General features: G+C 43.6%; 1 protein-coding gene and 1 pseudogene across 1 annotated transcript in view; one reads left to right on the top strand and one right to left on the bottom strand.

Moving 5' to 3' along the window:
- The window catches only part of LOC136638492 (mannosylglucosyl-3-phosphoglycerate phosphatase-like), a 48,998-nt gene extending 33,964 nt beyond the window's left edge, over positions 1-15,034 (top strand). The window contains exons 5-9 of the mRNA XM_066612536.1: positions 1,647-1,794; positions 4,138-4,303; positions 5,768-5,915; positions 9,359-9,542; positions 14,844-15,034. Of these exons, the coding sequence (XP_066468633.1) occupies positions 1,647-1,794; positions 4,138-4,303; positions 5,768-5,915; positions 9,359-9,542; positions 14,844-15,034 (837 nt within the window). The remainder of the gene's footprint in view (positions 1-1,646; positions 1,795-4,137; positions 4,304-5,767; positions 5,916-9,358; positions 9,543-14,843) is intronic.
- On the bottom strand, positions 12,549-12,666 carry LOC136642569 (5S ribosomal RNA; annotated as a pseudogene).
- Positions 15,035-15,680: the final 646 nt, after the last annotated feature.

Below are 15,680 nucleotides of genomic sequence, written 5' to 3'. Positions count from 1 at the left end.
ATGTCATACCAGCTGTCAGATATCTGCCACTCCGTATCTAACATAGAGCCTAGTCCTATCCAAATCTACCCCACCATCTGCGTGACTGGAGTGCAAGTTGTATCCTGTAGGGTGGGGAGAGTTCTAGAGGTCACTTTCAGATAAGGGAACGTTTATTCACTTACCTGAGGGGTAAGACTCTGTTGTTCTGATGGGTCCACTGATGGGTCCACCTGTTCCAGTGGTTTTGCACAAGTCCAAGTGGACCCAGGAAGGTGGATCAAGGATGGGAAGAGGGATAGGATGTTGGCAGAGTTGCTGTTGCTGCTACTGCCCCATTCTTGGGCTTGACAACCACCAGTTTTCACTGGTGTTGCTTAGATCCACCCCTCACTACTTCTCCCACCCCCTGATCCACCCCAAAACTCCCCCTGCCCTCCTCCCACCCATGACATGCATCTGCCACTAACTTACCAGCACCAGCAGAGGCCTCTGGAATGCTGCTGCATGTGCCAAACTGCTGTCCATTTTCAGCAGTGATCTAGAAGCACATGACAGTGGCCTGGTTTTCACTTCACAAGTTCTAGCAGTGCAAGGCCCTAGTAGAACTGAGGTCTTATCAATTAAAAGCCATCTGATTCATTAATAGATAAATCCTATACTTCTTTACTCAGAAGTCCCATTGGGTTCAGTGGGTCTTATTCTCAAGTAAGTGTGTATAGCAGTGGTTTTCAAACTCTTAGCTCCTGGACCCCTTTTTTAGAATGAGAATCTGTCAGGACCCACCAAAAGTGATGTAATGACTGGAAATGATATCATCAAGCAGGAAAATTTTTAACAATCCTACCCACACTTACCCAGAAGTAAGTCCCATTGACTATCATTGTTAAAAGCATACACATAGTAACCTGTTAAAAGTACAGCTCTGTAACATTTCCCCAAATGCAGTCACATACCATGGTAGCGTCAAGTCTAATGTATTTAAAAATATTGAAATGAATGGGGACCCACCTGAAATTGTCTCGCGACCCACTTAGTGGGTCCCGACTCATAGTTTGAGAAACACTAGTATATAGGATTGCAAGCTAAGGTTTATTTAATTGGGTGACAGCCCTAATACAGATGAAGGTGGGCTACTGCAATTTCTTACACTAGATGAAAAGGGAAATTTCTAGCATTAAAAGTTAACTTCATCTATTCTCAGCTAAAATTGGTATCTCTTCTTTGTTCAGTGTAATAAGAAATGATATAAGGGCACTTTGGTTTGTCTTCATAAAACTCTTGCATTTTATAGCTTTAACCGCTTATGTTACTGTCCAAAGTGATACTCATACAATGGTGTTCTAGAAACCAAGCAAGTTTATAAGATTATCATTGACTAGAAAAGACAGGTGCTGTGTTATTTATGTAGGCAAATGCCAGTTTAACTCAAATGAATGCCATGCTGAATATTTAGTCATGCATTTGGTGTCGTATATAAACCAGTTGCTGAAGTCTATACATGCAACATTATCATGCTAGTGTAGATTTTAAGATACATTTTTTTCTTCCATGACTTGAACCGCTCCCCTTCTGACTAAAAATTACACATGACTCCAGCGTAAGTACTTGCTGTTTAGACAATTTGCTTTTAATCACCTGTACCTTTAAACCTTTTATTCTTGTAGTACCTTTTAAAGGAAGTTCTCTGCCCAATTGATGTTGATTTAGATGGTCGTGTTACAACTGTTAGGAGAATGGAGAGCAACTTGGGAAATCTGGTAGCAAATGCAATGTTGGAAGCCACTCATGCTGATGTAGCATTGCTTAATTCAGGTGGTTTTTTCATATTGTTATTATTATCTGAAATCAAATAATAAAGTGATACGACATTAAGAAAATATCACCACTTAAAAGATAAAACTATTTGTTGGGCAACCTAATCCTATAACTCTTCCTCTGCTTTCTCTCTCTGTTTGCATCCGTGATTTTCAACACGGCACACTAACAAGGCACAAAAATTATCAAGGCACACCATCAGTTTTTTGACCATTGACAAGGCACACCATGCTGTTGGTGGGGGTTCACATCCCCTAGTGGCCCTACTAATAAATGACCTTCCCTCAAACTCCCGCAGCACACCTGCATACCATTTGAAGCACAGTAGTTTAAAATGGCTGGTCTACACACTATCCCTGAATAACTTCATCCATTCACATGGTTTTCAGTTTCATTTATATATGTTGATGACAACCCTCTACATTTCTACTCCAGAACATTCTCCCTGTGTCCAATCCTACGTCTCCAACTGTCTTGGTATTTTTGATTGGATACTTCATCATCATCTTATACGCAGTATGACCAAGACAGAACTTCTCATCTTTCCCCTCAAGTCCTCCTCTTCCTGTACTCTCCCCTTGTCCATTTACCATGTCAGCATTGTCACCAAGGAGCCTGGTTTTTATCATTGACTTCACTCCTTCCTCCATTTCCCAAATCCAGTCTATCACCAAATCATGTTGCTTCTCTTCTTGCAATATTGTAAGAATATGGTCCTTCCCCTCTGTTCTGCCCATGCTCTGATAATCTTTTGCTTGGATCATCTTTCGCTTTGACTACTACTATAATCTTCTCTTCTTTAGGCCCCCAGTATCTTATCTCAGTCTGCTTACCTAAGAACATAAGAAGAGCCCTGCTGGATCAGGCCAAAGGCCCATCTAGTCCAGCTTCCTGTATCTCACAGTGGCCCATCAAATGCCCCACCTCTATCCACTGCAATTAATGTCCTTTTTTCCCTTATTTTTGACACTTCTAATGCCTCCAAAGCACCTATGCAGGTTCAGCAGAGCTGCTAGAAAATCCCCTGCAACATTCTTGTGGCTTGACATTCCATTAACAGCAAGCCACATGGATTTGTGGATTTAGGAATGTGTTTTCTTGCCTCGAGTAACGAGGCTGCTTAGAGATGGCATGCCCTGGTGAGTGGGTAGCAAACTTGTCTGTCTAGGTAAAAGGGATGGGAAGAAGAAGCCGGATGGGTTCTACTCCAATTCGGCAATGCTAATATATCATCAAACCAAAGTTATTTAAGTTCAAGCACAAGGATGCTCATGTGCCAGGTCCATTATATCTTTGCTGATTCACAGAAGGCACATCCACATACTCTCCAGTTAGTGCAGGGACCAAGATTTCTCATGGCTAGTAATAGACACTGTAATCTTAGTTAGAAGTGCTAAGAATTTATTTTGCCTTTGATTGCCTTCTTTCCCTCCAAGTCAAGCTACAAACTTCACTGGTTTAGTGACAAGTTACATGGGGGGTGAACCTTGTTCTTGGGTAACATCCCAGCTCCATCTTGCTGACTATTACTGGTTGTTGTATCTAATTTGGTCAAATTTTTGCTCTGTGCCCAGCCATGTTCAGGTGTTCTCTGGTAGAGGAAGGGGGCATCCTTGACCCTTTGGGATAATGCCCCTCTCACCACTAGGCCAATCCAAAGCATTGTCTCCTTCTGCTGTAGGAGAATGGCTCCACCTGCCATGTGCATGGGTGGCATGGTGGGTGGAATGGGGCATGGAGGGGGCAAAATTGGGTGAGGAGGCTGCGAGAGGGGGTGGATCAGGTGGCAATGATGCTCGCCAAATCCCATCCTCTCTGTGAGCAGCTCCCCACCCTCCTTCTCCCCTCATATTTGCATCAGCAAAATCCCTGGGAGAGAAGAGAGTGGGAGTATTTCCAAAGTGTATGGGGATTTAGGGCCCAATCCTATCCAAATTTCCAATGCCAATGCAGCCACAATGCACCTTGAGGTAAGGGAACAAACATCTTTTTACCTTGAGACCTCTGTGACTGCCCCACCACCCCGGGTTGCAGCACATACCACATTGGCATGGTTATATCAGTGCTGGAAAGTTTGACAGGATTGGGCCCTTCAATCCCCTTACACTTTGGTAGGCCTCTGATCCCCGCTGGATACAGTGTGCCTGTTTTTGGTGCGACTGCACCAGCAGGGGAGGAAGGATTGGATTGGCCTGTTAGTGATCAACATAGTTAATGCCTCAAACATTGGCCTGGATTTAAATATTGCTGTCTTTTAAATAAGTCAATTACCCTAACGGTTTTTCAGTTTCAGAGAGCTATGGTGTAATTTTGATGAGTGATTTCTTTTGATTTTCATAGGAACGCTTCGTTCAAATAGAATACATCCAGCAGGAGTTTTTACAATGCATGACCTTTTGACTATTCTTCCCATCTTGGATGCCCTTCTAGTAGTCAAAGTGACAGGCAAACAGCTACTGGAAGCTCTTGAAAATGGTGTTTATAAATACCCAGAACTTGATGGAAGGTATGTATTGTATTTTTTCCTCTCTTTTTTCTTCAAATGCTTCTGAAAATGTATTGTTTATTTTTTGATAGTAAGCATTCAGCCACTTTTCTGTACTGCATGATTCTTACTCTTCATGTACAGTTGCATTTCCCTACAAGTAACAAGTGTAACTTCCAGGCTGGATGTTACATCCAGGGTGGGGGGAGAGCAGGGGGAATCTGAAGGCAATCAGGAGGTAAATATAAAACATTTATACTCACCTCCCAGTAAGTCCTGGGGCCACCACTTTTGGTGGCTTATGTCTGCGGATAGAAGAGGAGTGGGGAGTCAATGGAAGGGATAAGATGCGGTCTATGCCATTGTTGCCAGATCCACCCCCTCTTGCCCCCTCCTAGGCCCCTATTCCTTCCCCCACCCAGCTATGCCCCCAGGCCTCCCCTTCCCTGCCTACCCTCAGTCCCTACTCCTGACTTACCAGGCTTGGCAGGCACGACAGAGTCTGGCAACAAAGTTGTGGTCCTGTTGCCTTTTGCTGCAGAGTATGCAAAACGGCTGCTGATGGCGCATACAGCCATTTTACCACAGTGGAAGTTGTTTCCACTGTCATAATGGTCGCTGCCTGGTAGCCCAGTCCTGCATGGGATTGTGCTGCATATCTGAGAGGACATTATTAATCTAGAAGAAAAGATTTGAGGCTTGTTTTGTTCATTCAGAAGACAAATCTTTATGGGGGGAAGAATTCTATTGGTGAAAGAAAAACATGCTACAAGAAGTGAATTTTGAGCAACAGAAGATCATCAGTAGCTTTGCCAATTATTGTGCATAAATTGTTTGTCATTGGATAGCCATAAACATTCCAAGCAGATGGGGGTGTTTTTTGTTCGTAGTTCTGACTTTGCACGTGAAATGTTCAACTGTACTAAGAACTTGTACACCAATGCCATTGTTGATTAATCCACAAGTATTGTTTGTGCTAAAACACAAACTGGAAACACTATGCAGTGGTGTGCACCTTTTTGCTTTCTTGTTTTAATGTACTGCACATGTAAATCTAGGTTTGTTTCACAAATCTGGGTTCTATGCTGTGTTTCCCATTTGGAAACTGGAGCTTACTGCCAGTGTTAGAGGTAACTGACCTGGGGTCCAATCCTCTCCAATTTTCCAGTGCTGCTGCAGCTATGCCAATGGGGCGTGCATTGCAACCTGTGGTAGGGAGGCAGTCACAGAGGTCTCCTCAAGGTAAGGGAACAGTTGTTCAGGGCTGCACTGGTGCTGGAAAGTTGGAGAGGATTGGGCCCATGGCCAGCCTTCTTGCATAGCATGAATTAGAAGTGACAAGTGGAGCAGGACTTGGGTGACCACCTGATTCTAGATGGTATTGAACTGTGAACAATATTAATTGGTGAATCCAATGCCTATTGGACTGCCAACAATATTTATCAAAAAAATTATCAAAATTAAAAAAGGCTTTTTCACATTCAGGTTTCCTCAAGTGGCAGGAATGGAATTTGGATTTGATCCAAATGCAGAACCAGGGCATCGAATTTTAAGAGACTCGGTAAAAATTCAAGGACAGTATCTGGAGAAAAATCGAATCTATCGACTTGCAATTAAGGAATACTTAGCTAACGTAAGCACGTATAGTAACGCTCGTGAAAAGTATTCTTTCGGTAAAATGATTCTTATGACAATGTCATATTGGGAAGAAGTAACCAGTGGTGTACTTTAGAAGACAGATGTAGCAGAACACATTGGCCATGGAATCTGTGCAGTCTGCTTTTTTGACTAGAAATCTTTCTGAAAATAGCCAAGGGTGGATGGTTGAGGAGGAGGAACTCCAAAGTGCCTGCAAATGTCTAGCTAAAAATGACTTCCTTGTAGTTTCAACTCATTTGTTCTAGTGGCTGTTGTATGCAGGACTGGAACTAATGGATTGAAACGACGAAGAAGGAGACTGGAGCCACCCACAGAACATGAATTCCGCTGGCGGTGACTGCTGTAAAGTGCTTTCCAGCAGTGTGCTGAGTAGTGCGCTGCTGGGATGCAGGCAGGAAGGCCAGAGCCTTTCTGCATGTGGTGTTGGCTCTCCTGCCACCTGCCAGAGCAAGTAAGCCAGAGGAAGAGGCTGGAGGGGTGGGGAGTAAGAACAGGGGGAGTGAGTGAAACTTAATGAGGGGTGGAGAGGCTGTGGGAGGGGGGTGAATCCAGTGGTGATAATGCATACCGCATCTCCCTTTATTGCATCCTCTCTGCCCCTTTCTCATCTCAGACTTGTGCTAGTGAAATTGCAGGTGAGAGGAGACCCATTTCAGAGCGAGTGGCTTGCTCAGGGATAAGGGAATTTAAATTTAATTCTCTTTCCCTGCTGAAGCCTCCCTATCTCCCCCCCCCCAAACCGGATACAGTACACCAGGTTTTGGCAAGTGGCCAAAACCAGCTGGGGGAGGGGGGAGGATAAAATAGGGCTGTTAGGAAGAGTTCCTAAATGTGAGAAATGTCTGAAATTGGAGCAGCCTGCCTCATGCAATAGAGGGCTCTCCATTGGAGGCTTTCAAGAAGAGGAAGGATGGCCATCTGTCAGTGGAGCTGCAGCACTTGCACTAAACGGGGGTTGAATAGATGACCTCTAGAGAGTCACCTCCAATTTTGATGTTCTGTGATTCATATTGGATACACAGTATTTCAGTATTTGGTCTTTATAGTTTTGTTTGCCAATAAATAAATCATAATATAACTCCAAATTATAACAATTGTATTTATAAACAAATGATGTAAATTTTAATTAATGCTTATCCCTCTAAAATGGCATTTTCCAAACTGTGGGTGGAGACCCAATTTCTGGTGGATCCCAGAGCCTCCAGTGAGAACATGGATGATGGAAAGATCAAGTAAATAATTGCCTCCTCCAGTAGTGTAGCTAGGTCATTTTGACACCCAGGGCCCTTACGTTTTTGACACCTCCCCGTACAACTAAATTAATTAATCTGGGCTCCCAAGTTTGGGCTGGAGGCCAGGTCTTCCTGTCCAGTAAACCTTGGCCACAGAGGCCAAAGTTCAACCAGGAGCCCAGTCTTCCCATCTGGAAGAGATGGCTTCAGAGAGCAGTCAGAATGGGAGACCGGGTCTACCCAACAGGTAGTTATGGGTTCCAAGTCCAGGCGGGAGCCCAGGTCTACCCACCCAACAAACCTCAGCCACAGAGGTCTACCCACAGAGGTCTACCCACCTGGTTGACCTGGGCTCAGGAGTTAAGAGCGTTCATGCCCCCCCCAACACAAACACTGGATCCATTCCTGACTCAGTGATGTACTGCCCCTGTATCTGGAGATTCAACATAGCCATCATGGTTAATAGCCACTGATAGACTATAATCCACCATGAATGATTCACTTTAAAAGTCATCTAAGCCAGTGCCCAGCAACACCCAACCTTCCTGTGGCATCACTAGGGTTGGTGTTACCTGGTCTGATCTCATGGTGTCACCCCCATGTATTTTACTATAGAACAGTAAACCAACCAACCAACCAAATTACCCAACCAATCAATAACCAACAAAAAAAGTGGCCAACCTGATGACACTCACACAACTGAATAGAAACTTGAGTATTAGTTCTGATACATGGAAAAGGGAGCTGACTCATAATAGCATCTTATTGGTTCTATGCTGTATCATAACAACACCTTGTTAGCTCTCATAACAGTCAAGCTCATTGGCCTGTTTTGAGTTAAGAAAATCCACTTTTTATGACATAAGGCAATTATATTTCCTTTTCTGGTTATTTGTCTATAGCTCTTGACAGAACACAGATATTTCAATGTGGTTTGTTTCATTGCATTCTGCTGTAAATTACACATTGAACGGTATATAACCATGATGGCACTATTCCTAATAACTGTGATTTTAGTTATTTTGGTCACTAGTGGTGTCACCCCCCCAAGGGTGGCACTTGGGGCAGACCAATGGCGTCGCTAGGGTGTGTGGGGTGTGTGGGCCACACTGGATGACGCGCCGGGGTGTGACACGTCCTGGGGGGATGATGCGCTAAAATCGCAGCTTTAGGAGCTACCCCGTCATGCCATACACCGTAAAAATGTTTGAGTGTCTTTTTCTCGGGTGTTTTTTCCAAGTCCGTCAATGTGGTGGGGGCAGGTGAAGACTGGGTCCCATAACTTAGCCCCTCAAACCTTGAGGTTATTCATTAGGGCTGCCTCATTTTGAGAAATGGACTGTTGTTATTTTTTTTTTCAAACAAACAAATAGGATTTCTTTCAAGATTACCTTTTTAAAAATATCATAAAGCTGGGTAGGTTCCAAGAGAGAGTCATTTCAAAAAGTTGGTCCTGGTGCTAAAAAGTTTGAGAACCACTGCTATAAAACACATATACAGATTCCTTGTGCTTACTATCTCAAATAGAAGCATTCCAGAAGATCAAGCAAAGATTTTTAGATATAGAAAATCAAAATCTATATTCTATGGCAAATAAGGTGTGTTCCCCCTATGAATATGATGGTGGCGGTGAAACCCGGAAAGATGGCTGCATATTTCTCGTTCCTAAGTAGTTCTGAGGAACATTGTGTTTTTTCACTCGCTAGATTGAATGTTTTACCATCAGAAGTCCTGTTTGGTAGATTTAGCGGGAGGCCTTATTCTGCTAGATGCTGCTCCTGTAATCACGGCTGCATTGAAACTCTCCAACATATGCTACTGCAATGCCCTATATATGAGGATATCAGAGCCAAGTACTAAAAAGCGATTCTAGTAGACAAGAAAGAATATCCTGATGATGTTAAAATACAGCATTTGTTGAATGATGTTTCCAGCAATGTAACTGAGAGGGTGGTGGTTTATCTACAGCAATAGGTGGCAAAAAGAATTAAGTGATGGCACCTGACAGTATATCTTTATGAGGTAAATACTCTGAACCTCCTTGATCATCATATAGTCTTTGTATTAATATTAATTACCTAAGGTCCGCATCTGCTGTTGTTGTTGTTGTTGTTGTATCTGTATTATATGCCAGTAAAGGTCTGAGTTTGTTTGTTTGATCACATATACTTTTGTGACTTTCCAGGGAAAAGACGGCTACATAATGTTTCGAAATTGTCCTCGGATGTTTGATACTGAAACTGCACAAATACTTTCCACAGTTGTTGTTAATCACTTTGAGTCCATTAAGATTGTTCAGGGAACCAAGCCATGTTTTTCTGGTCACCGAATGGGTTTAATTACCAAATCAAAAACAGCATCATTAATAGGTAAGCGCCGGTGGCCCGCGTGCTGCCCTGTTAACGAATGTTACAAATATGCTGTAAGGCATGTTGCAACAGCGGGGAGGGAAAAGGCGCTGGCAGGGTGTTTGGCCCCAGTGGTGCTGGGCCTCCACACCGGTCGGAGGCCTGCCAGTGGTAAGTTATCCACCGAGCAGCAGAGATGTGCTCCTGGCTGGGGGGGGGTGGTGGTGGTGGAAAGGTGGGGATGGGGCCAAACGGGATGGGGGAGGGCAGGCCGATAGGTGGTTCAGGCCTGGGGGGGCAGGGAAGGCAGCCACTCAGCCATGCACAGTAGGGGGAACAGTGAATAGGATATGGGTTTTTGTCAGAAAATGGGAAGTATTATTTAATGGCATTCCGGAGGCCACAAAAAGCTTTAGGAACATGCAGGAATGTTGCGCAAGGGTTCAGAAAGTAAGTATCCTCAGGGGGTGGTGTGTTGTGAGGGCGTGGCATGTTGCAGTTCTGTGCCCTGGAGCAGCACAGGGGCCAGGTCTGCAATGGAAGAACATGGAGACAATGGCATTTTTCTACACAGTTTGGGAATTAATGTGTTAAAGGAGACTGTTGATTGAGATCTTTGTATAACATATTTTCTGAGGCCAGCATAACAGCTGCTCTCCAACACACACTGAACCCTGCAATCCTTTAACTGCATTGTGCATTGGGATATGATTCAGAAAATTCATCCCTCTAGAGTGGTGTTCTTGCTGTTCTGTGGCTGTACTTCTTTCTTCCAATTCATTCAGTTTAAAAGCATTTTGGACTATGAAGATAAGCTAAGTTTAAACCATACTCGTCAGTTTAAATTACATTATATCAACATAAACTTGTGTGCTCCTGTGATTTATCTATCAAAAACATATTTAATTTAATAAAAAACTTCAGACAAAATGGTAGAATTGGCCAAAAACCCCTATTTGTAATGATGTCAGACTAATTTATATCTCATGGACCAGAAAGGAACTTCAGATTAGAGAGAGTGGGTGATTGCATCTCAAGAAAAATGGGAAGGAGCAACCTGGGCCAAGAACTTTTGTTTCAGTCTGTTCGTAAATTTTGCTAGTATAATGCTTTCCCTTTCTCCTAAAATAATTTTATGCAGATTTACTAGCATTTTACTGAAGCTAGAAACCAAGTAGACTTAACACAGGTGTTGAGTGAAAACTTTTTTTAAAAGTTAAAACCAGACGTTGGGGGTTTCCATATCTGATCAAGTCTGTGGCACATGGGGAGTGCAACTAGATGTGACTTGGGGATCTGTGAACAGGATCTCCAGTGTGTTTTTAAGACAAAGAGCCCAAGCCTATGCCTATCTTCTCAGAAGTAAGTCCCATTATAGTCAATGGAGCCTACTCCCAGGAAAGTGTAGATAGGATTGCAGCGAAGAGTGGAGAGTCTGAGGGGAGAGTATGAATCTGATCAGGGCCAAGAGTATCATAGGAGAGGGGGGATTAACCCTTTCTCTCATGCCATTTTCCCAATTGAATTCACTCTCCCCAAAGTTATGTGGTCCAAGCAGCAAGACATTCAGGAACCTTGTAGATAATCTAAGGGCCCAATTTGATTGTCCTTTAACTCCAGTACCAGCATTACGTATTGTAAAAATGTCATAAAGCATGTTTATGGCACTGCAGGAGGAGAGAGTGCTGGAGCTGGACCTGCATCAAATGGCACTGAACGCAGTGTCAGGAGGACACTGGCTGGCAGTGAGTAGTACCACCAGCTGACAGTACTGGTGCTGGAAGTCTCCTCAAAAGAGAACCCCCTTGCTTCTGAGTAAGCTCCTATACTGCTATGGGACAACTTGGATATGTGCCAGCTCAACTGCTGGCACAAGTCCATGTTGCCCTGGGAAGGTGGATGTGGCCTGGGAAGGGGCTTGGAATTCATCTTCTGCCACTACTGCCAATCTTGCCACCTCCTGGGCCTGATCTGCCCCTCTTCCCTGCCCCATCACTCCCCCATTCTGCCCACCCCTCCCCTGTTCTACCCACCCCACCCAAATCCCTCCTTGCCTTCTTACAACCCCCTGTGCCACCTTACCACTTCCAGTGGGTCTCCTTAGATCTGCCAGAACACATGGAAAGGCTCCATCCTTCCTGCTGGTGCTTTGGCAGCATGTGCTGCCAGAGTGTGCTTTACAGCAGCTGGCATGGTGGAACACGCATTCTGCTGGCATGGTAGCTGAATAGGATTGGGCTGTCAATGAGCCTTCTCTGGGAAGGAAGTTCCATGGTGTAAATTCTGTGAGAGAGAAGATCCCAGCCTGCCTCCCTTTTCAGTCTTATTGCCTGTCTCCAGGACAGCTTTTCATGAGTTACAGTGTATCCAGTTCTTTTTACATTGCCCATAACAACTAGTTCACCTGTCTTAGAATTGGTGGCATTGTTTCCTTCTGCTATCTTCCACTAGGAAATGGGCAACAGCATTTGTCAATGAGAGCCAGGGTGGTGCAGTGGTTTGGGAGGTGGACTTAGACCTGGAAGATACAGGTTTGAATCCCCCCATAGCCATGAGGCTTCCTGGAAGACCTTGGGCCAGTCACTTTCTCTCAGCCTCACCTACCTCACAGTGTTGTTGTGAGGACAAAAGGAGGGGAGCAGCTGTGTATACAGCCCTGAGCTCCTTGGAGAAAGGGCGGTATAAGGTTTACTTCAAGGTCAGTTCCATAAAGAGCACATTGCAAAAATCAAACCAAAAATTGTGTTCCAAGAGATCTGATTTTTTTTTTCTGTTTCTGATTACTAGGTGCTTTCTACTCATTCTTTAATTATATTTTAATATTCCTGTGACCAGAGCAAACCCTTGACCCTTGGGTAGGGCAAATGGGGCAGCTGCTGGGTCTTGGACTAGTTGATTTGCCCTGGATTTGCAGCCTTCTAGGGACAGCTCTACCCTTGTTCCCTGCTAAGAGGACAGAGAGGTATCTTTAAATGTCATGGGTCTATTATGGTTGGCAACCTTCAGTCTCAAAAGACTATGGTATAAGCCTACAGCACCCGGTATTCCCAAGCGGTCTCCCATCCAAGTACTAACCAGGCCTGACCCTGCTTAGCTTCTGAGATCAGACAAGATCACGCATGTGCAGGGTAACATATTCAGCAGGGAATTGCAATTGCCCCTCCCTGTAATTGACTGTAATTGGTCTCTCTCTCGTTTACGTAAAGATTGTGAACTTCACACAATCATTACTTAAGGGACAGAAAACTCCCTTAACATTCCTTTTGCTAAGTAACCTAACTTTTGTTGTTGTTGAAAGCAGTACATAACAGTCAGTTCTCTTATCTGCTTAGGTTCCTGGAAAACCTAATGGATACTGAATTAACCACTGAATTATTATTATTATTATTATTATTATTATTATTATTATTATTATTATTATTATTATTATTATTATTATTATTAGTCACTGAATAATTGAGCCTAAGAGAAAATGGCATTAGGTTTCAGGGGACCCTCTTCACCATACATTCTATGAACTTTATCAACCTGAATCTTAACATGAAGTCTGTGAGGCTGGGTGATCGTGAAGGCTCATCAACATCTCCAACATCTGATGTTTCCTCCTCCATGCTGGTTATTCCTTGATGCATTGAAGGTTGTGGTGGTAGCGATTTCTCCATTCAGATGGTGCCCAATATGGTGGAGCAAGTCAGAAAATGGGCACAAATGTGTCTGACGATTGTCCAGAGGTCAATACCGGTGTTGATGGGGAAAATTGACCCAGTCCAGACAACTTTCTAAAAACCCAGGAGTATAATTGGTTGGATGCAATTACTGCAACCCCTTCCCCATAGGCCATATATACTGTATAGGCATCTCTTCCTCTACCCCCCGCCCCAGTATGGTGTCAGTGCTGCCTTCTGCTTTTCCCCCACCTCCTGCAACCTCTCTTACTCCTGCCTGCCTGCCTGCTCGCAGCTGTGCTGAGCCCCCCCAACCCTGAGTGCACCAGCACAATATTCGCAGATAATGAAACAGAGTTGCAGAAGATAAGAGATAGGTGGCAATTCTGCCCCTTGCAGATAAATTAATTCATAGATAGCAAATTCACACATAAAGAGAACTGACTAAATATTTCTAAGAATACCAATATGCAGGTTTTTCCTGTATTCTGTCAAGACAGGTTTAAAATACTATAATTTCTTCTTACTCATTTCATGATGTGATAGCACAATAGAAATGAAAAAAAATTACAGATCAACATAGGGTGGTTTACGCAGAAGTATTTGAGATTCTGATAAGGGAGTCACAGCTCAATCCTATGCTTCCCTAGCACCCAGGGCTACAGTGGTGCTAAAATGATGACCGCTGTATCCAGTGGGGCAGGGAAGCAGCACCAGGTCTCCTCAGGGTAAGGGAATCTTGGCATCTTGCCTGGATGCCTTTAAGAGGAGATTGGACAAATTTCTGGAGGACAAGTTCAGACAACCTCAGGTTACAAGTCCTAGTAGGTATGTGCAAGCTCTTGGTTTTAGAGGCAGGCTGCCTCTGATTGCCAGATGCAGGGGAGGGCACTGGGACGCAGGTTGTGCCTGTTGTCTTGTGTGCTCCCTGGGGCATCTGGTGGGCCATTGTGAGATATAGGAAGCTGGACTAGATGGGCCTTTGGTCTGATCCAGAGGGGCTCTTTTTATGTTCTTATGAACAAACATTCTGTATCCCCTGTAGCATGCAGGTGGCCCCAATGGGTCTCCTCGGATCTTCACCTGCAGGCAGAGCAGGCGCAGAATCAAGGAGACCTATGTTGGGTTTCCTGGGAGGAGGGTTAGGATATGGTGGCAGAGTCTGCTGCCATATCTGACCTCTCCTGGGCCTGCTCCTCTTCTCCCACCACGCTGCCCCACCCAGTTCTGCCAGTTCTTCTGATTGTGATAGACATCAGCCATTAATTGAGCCCTCTCTGAAAGATCTTAATGGATGGGAAGTTTCATGGGACAGAACACAATCCTTAAGGTACTGAGGGCCTAAACTCTAAGGTGTTTTTCTGGTAAGGATCAGCACTTTGAATTGGACTCAGAAACCAATGGAAAGTCAGTGTAACTCCTACACTATGAGACAGATGAGTATATTTAAGTTATTTGGCTTAACTGTTTTGTAGATCACTGCTGCTATGATCCCTGGGGTATCATTGCAACCATGAAAGGCTTGGAGAATAAGGGTAAAAGGGTTTTTATAACCCATATAAAAATATTCAGCACATGTTCAGATGCTCACTTAGGTCATTTTACATGTTAATAATCTACAGTACTTTGCACTAACATTTCATTATTTCATCTCAAGCCTTTGAAACTCAAACAGATGAAAGAGAAGCCATAATTGCAGTGCCTGGTGTAGAAGGAAGGATCTGTCAAATTTCACAGGACATGAAGGAACATCTGCGACAGCTTCGAATGGCAAGGAAAGGAGGTTTACACACATTTCCTCCACATCCTAGCAATGATTGTGAATGTTCAGATTCTGATGAGTGTTAGGAAAATCTGATGCGCAGCAAGGTATCTGGGAAAATGTCTGATGCTGCAACAAGTGACATAGTTTAACTGGATGTTAAATTCATTCTGATACTGGTTATATTCACTTTGCTTCTTGTTTCCATTTTCTTTAACACGTTCTCTTGATCTTAGCCTTTACTTATTTGTGAAGAGAAAAAACTTTCCATGCATACATCAGGTGGTTCTGTTAACAGAAATAGAAAGCAACCATTTTTGTTGTGTTTATAACAAGCAAATGGAAAAACAGTGTTCATACACGCTGCTTATTTCATTGAAATGTCTGTGTCTTTTTAAAAAGGACTTATTTTCTGCTTTTATACATAATTGTTTTAATTAAAGTAAAAAAAAAATCATGTTAACGTGAAAGCCTTTTATTGCTATGGAGTATTATTTCAGAAAACACTTGTCAGACCAATTTAACATTTTATTGAATATTTGAGCCTCATAAAGGACAGCCAGGGGATGGAACAACAACTTCAACAATTTTCATCATGTTGTAGGCATCTCAGTTTTGTTTAAAAACTCATTATCTCTTTAAGTTACATAAAGGGGAGAGGCAGAAGGGGGATACCAAGTTATCCTGGAGAACTAGCTTGTCTCACTTCTCTTGGCCTCCAAGCCAGTAGCC

Source organism: Tiliqua scincoides, chromosome 2, assembly GCF_035046505.1.
Source record: "Tiliqua scincoides isolate rTilSci1 chromosome 2, rTilSci1.hap2, whole genome shotgun sequence".
Lineage (NCBI taxonomy): Eukaryota > Metazoa > Chordata > Lepidosauria > Squamata > Scincidae > Tiliqua > Tiliqua scincoides.
This window is presented reverse-complemented; position numbering and strand designations above follow the sequence as displayed.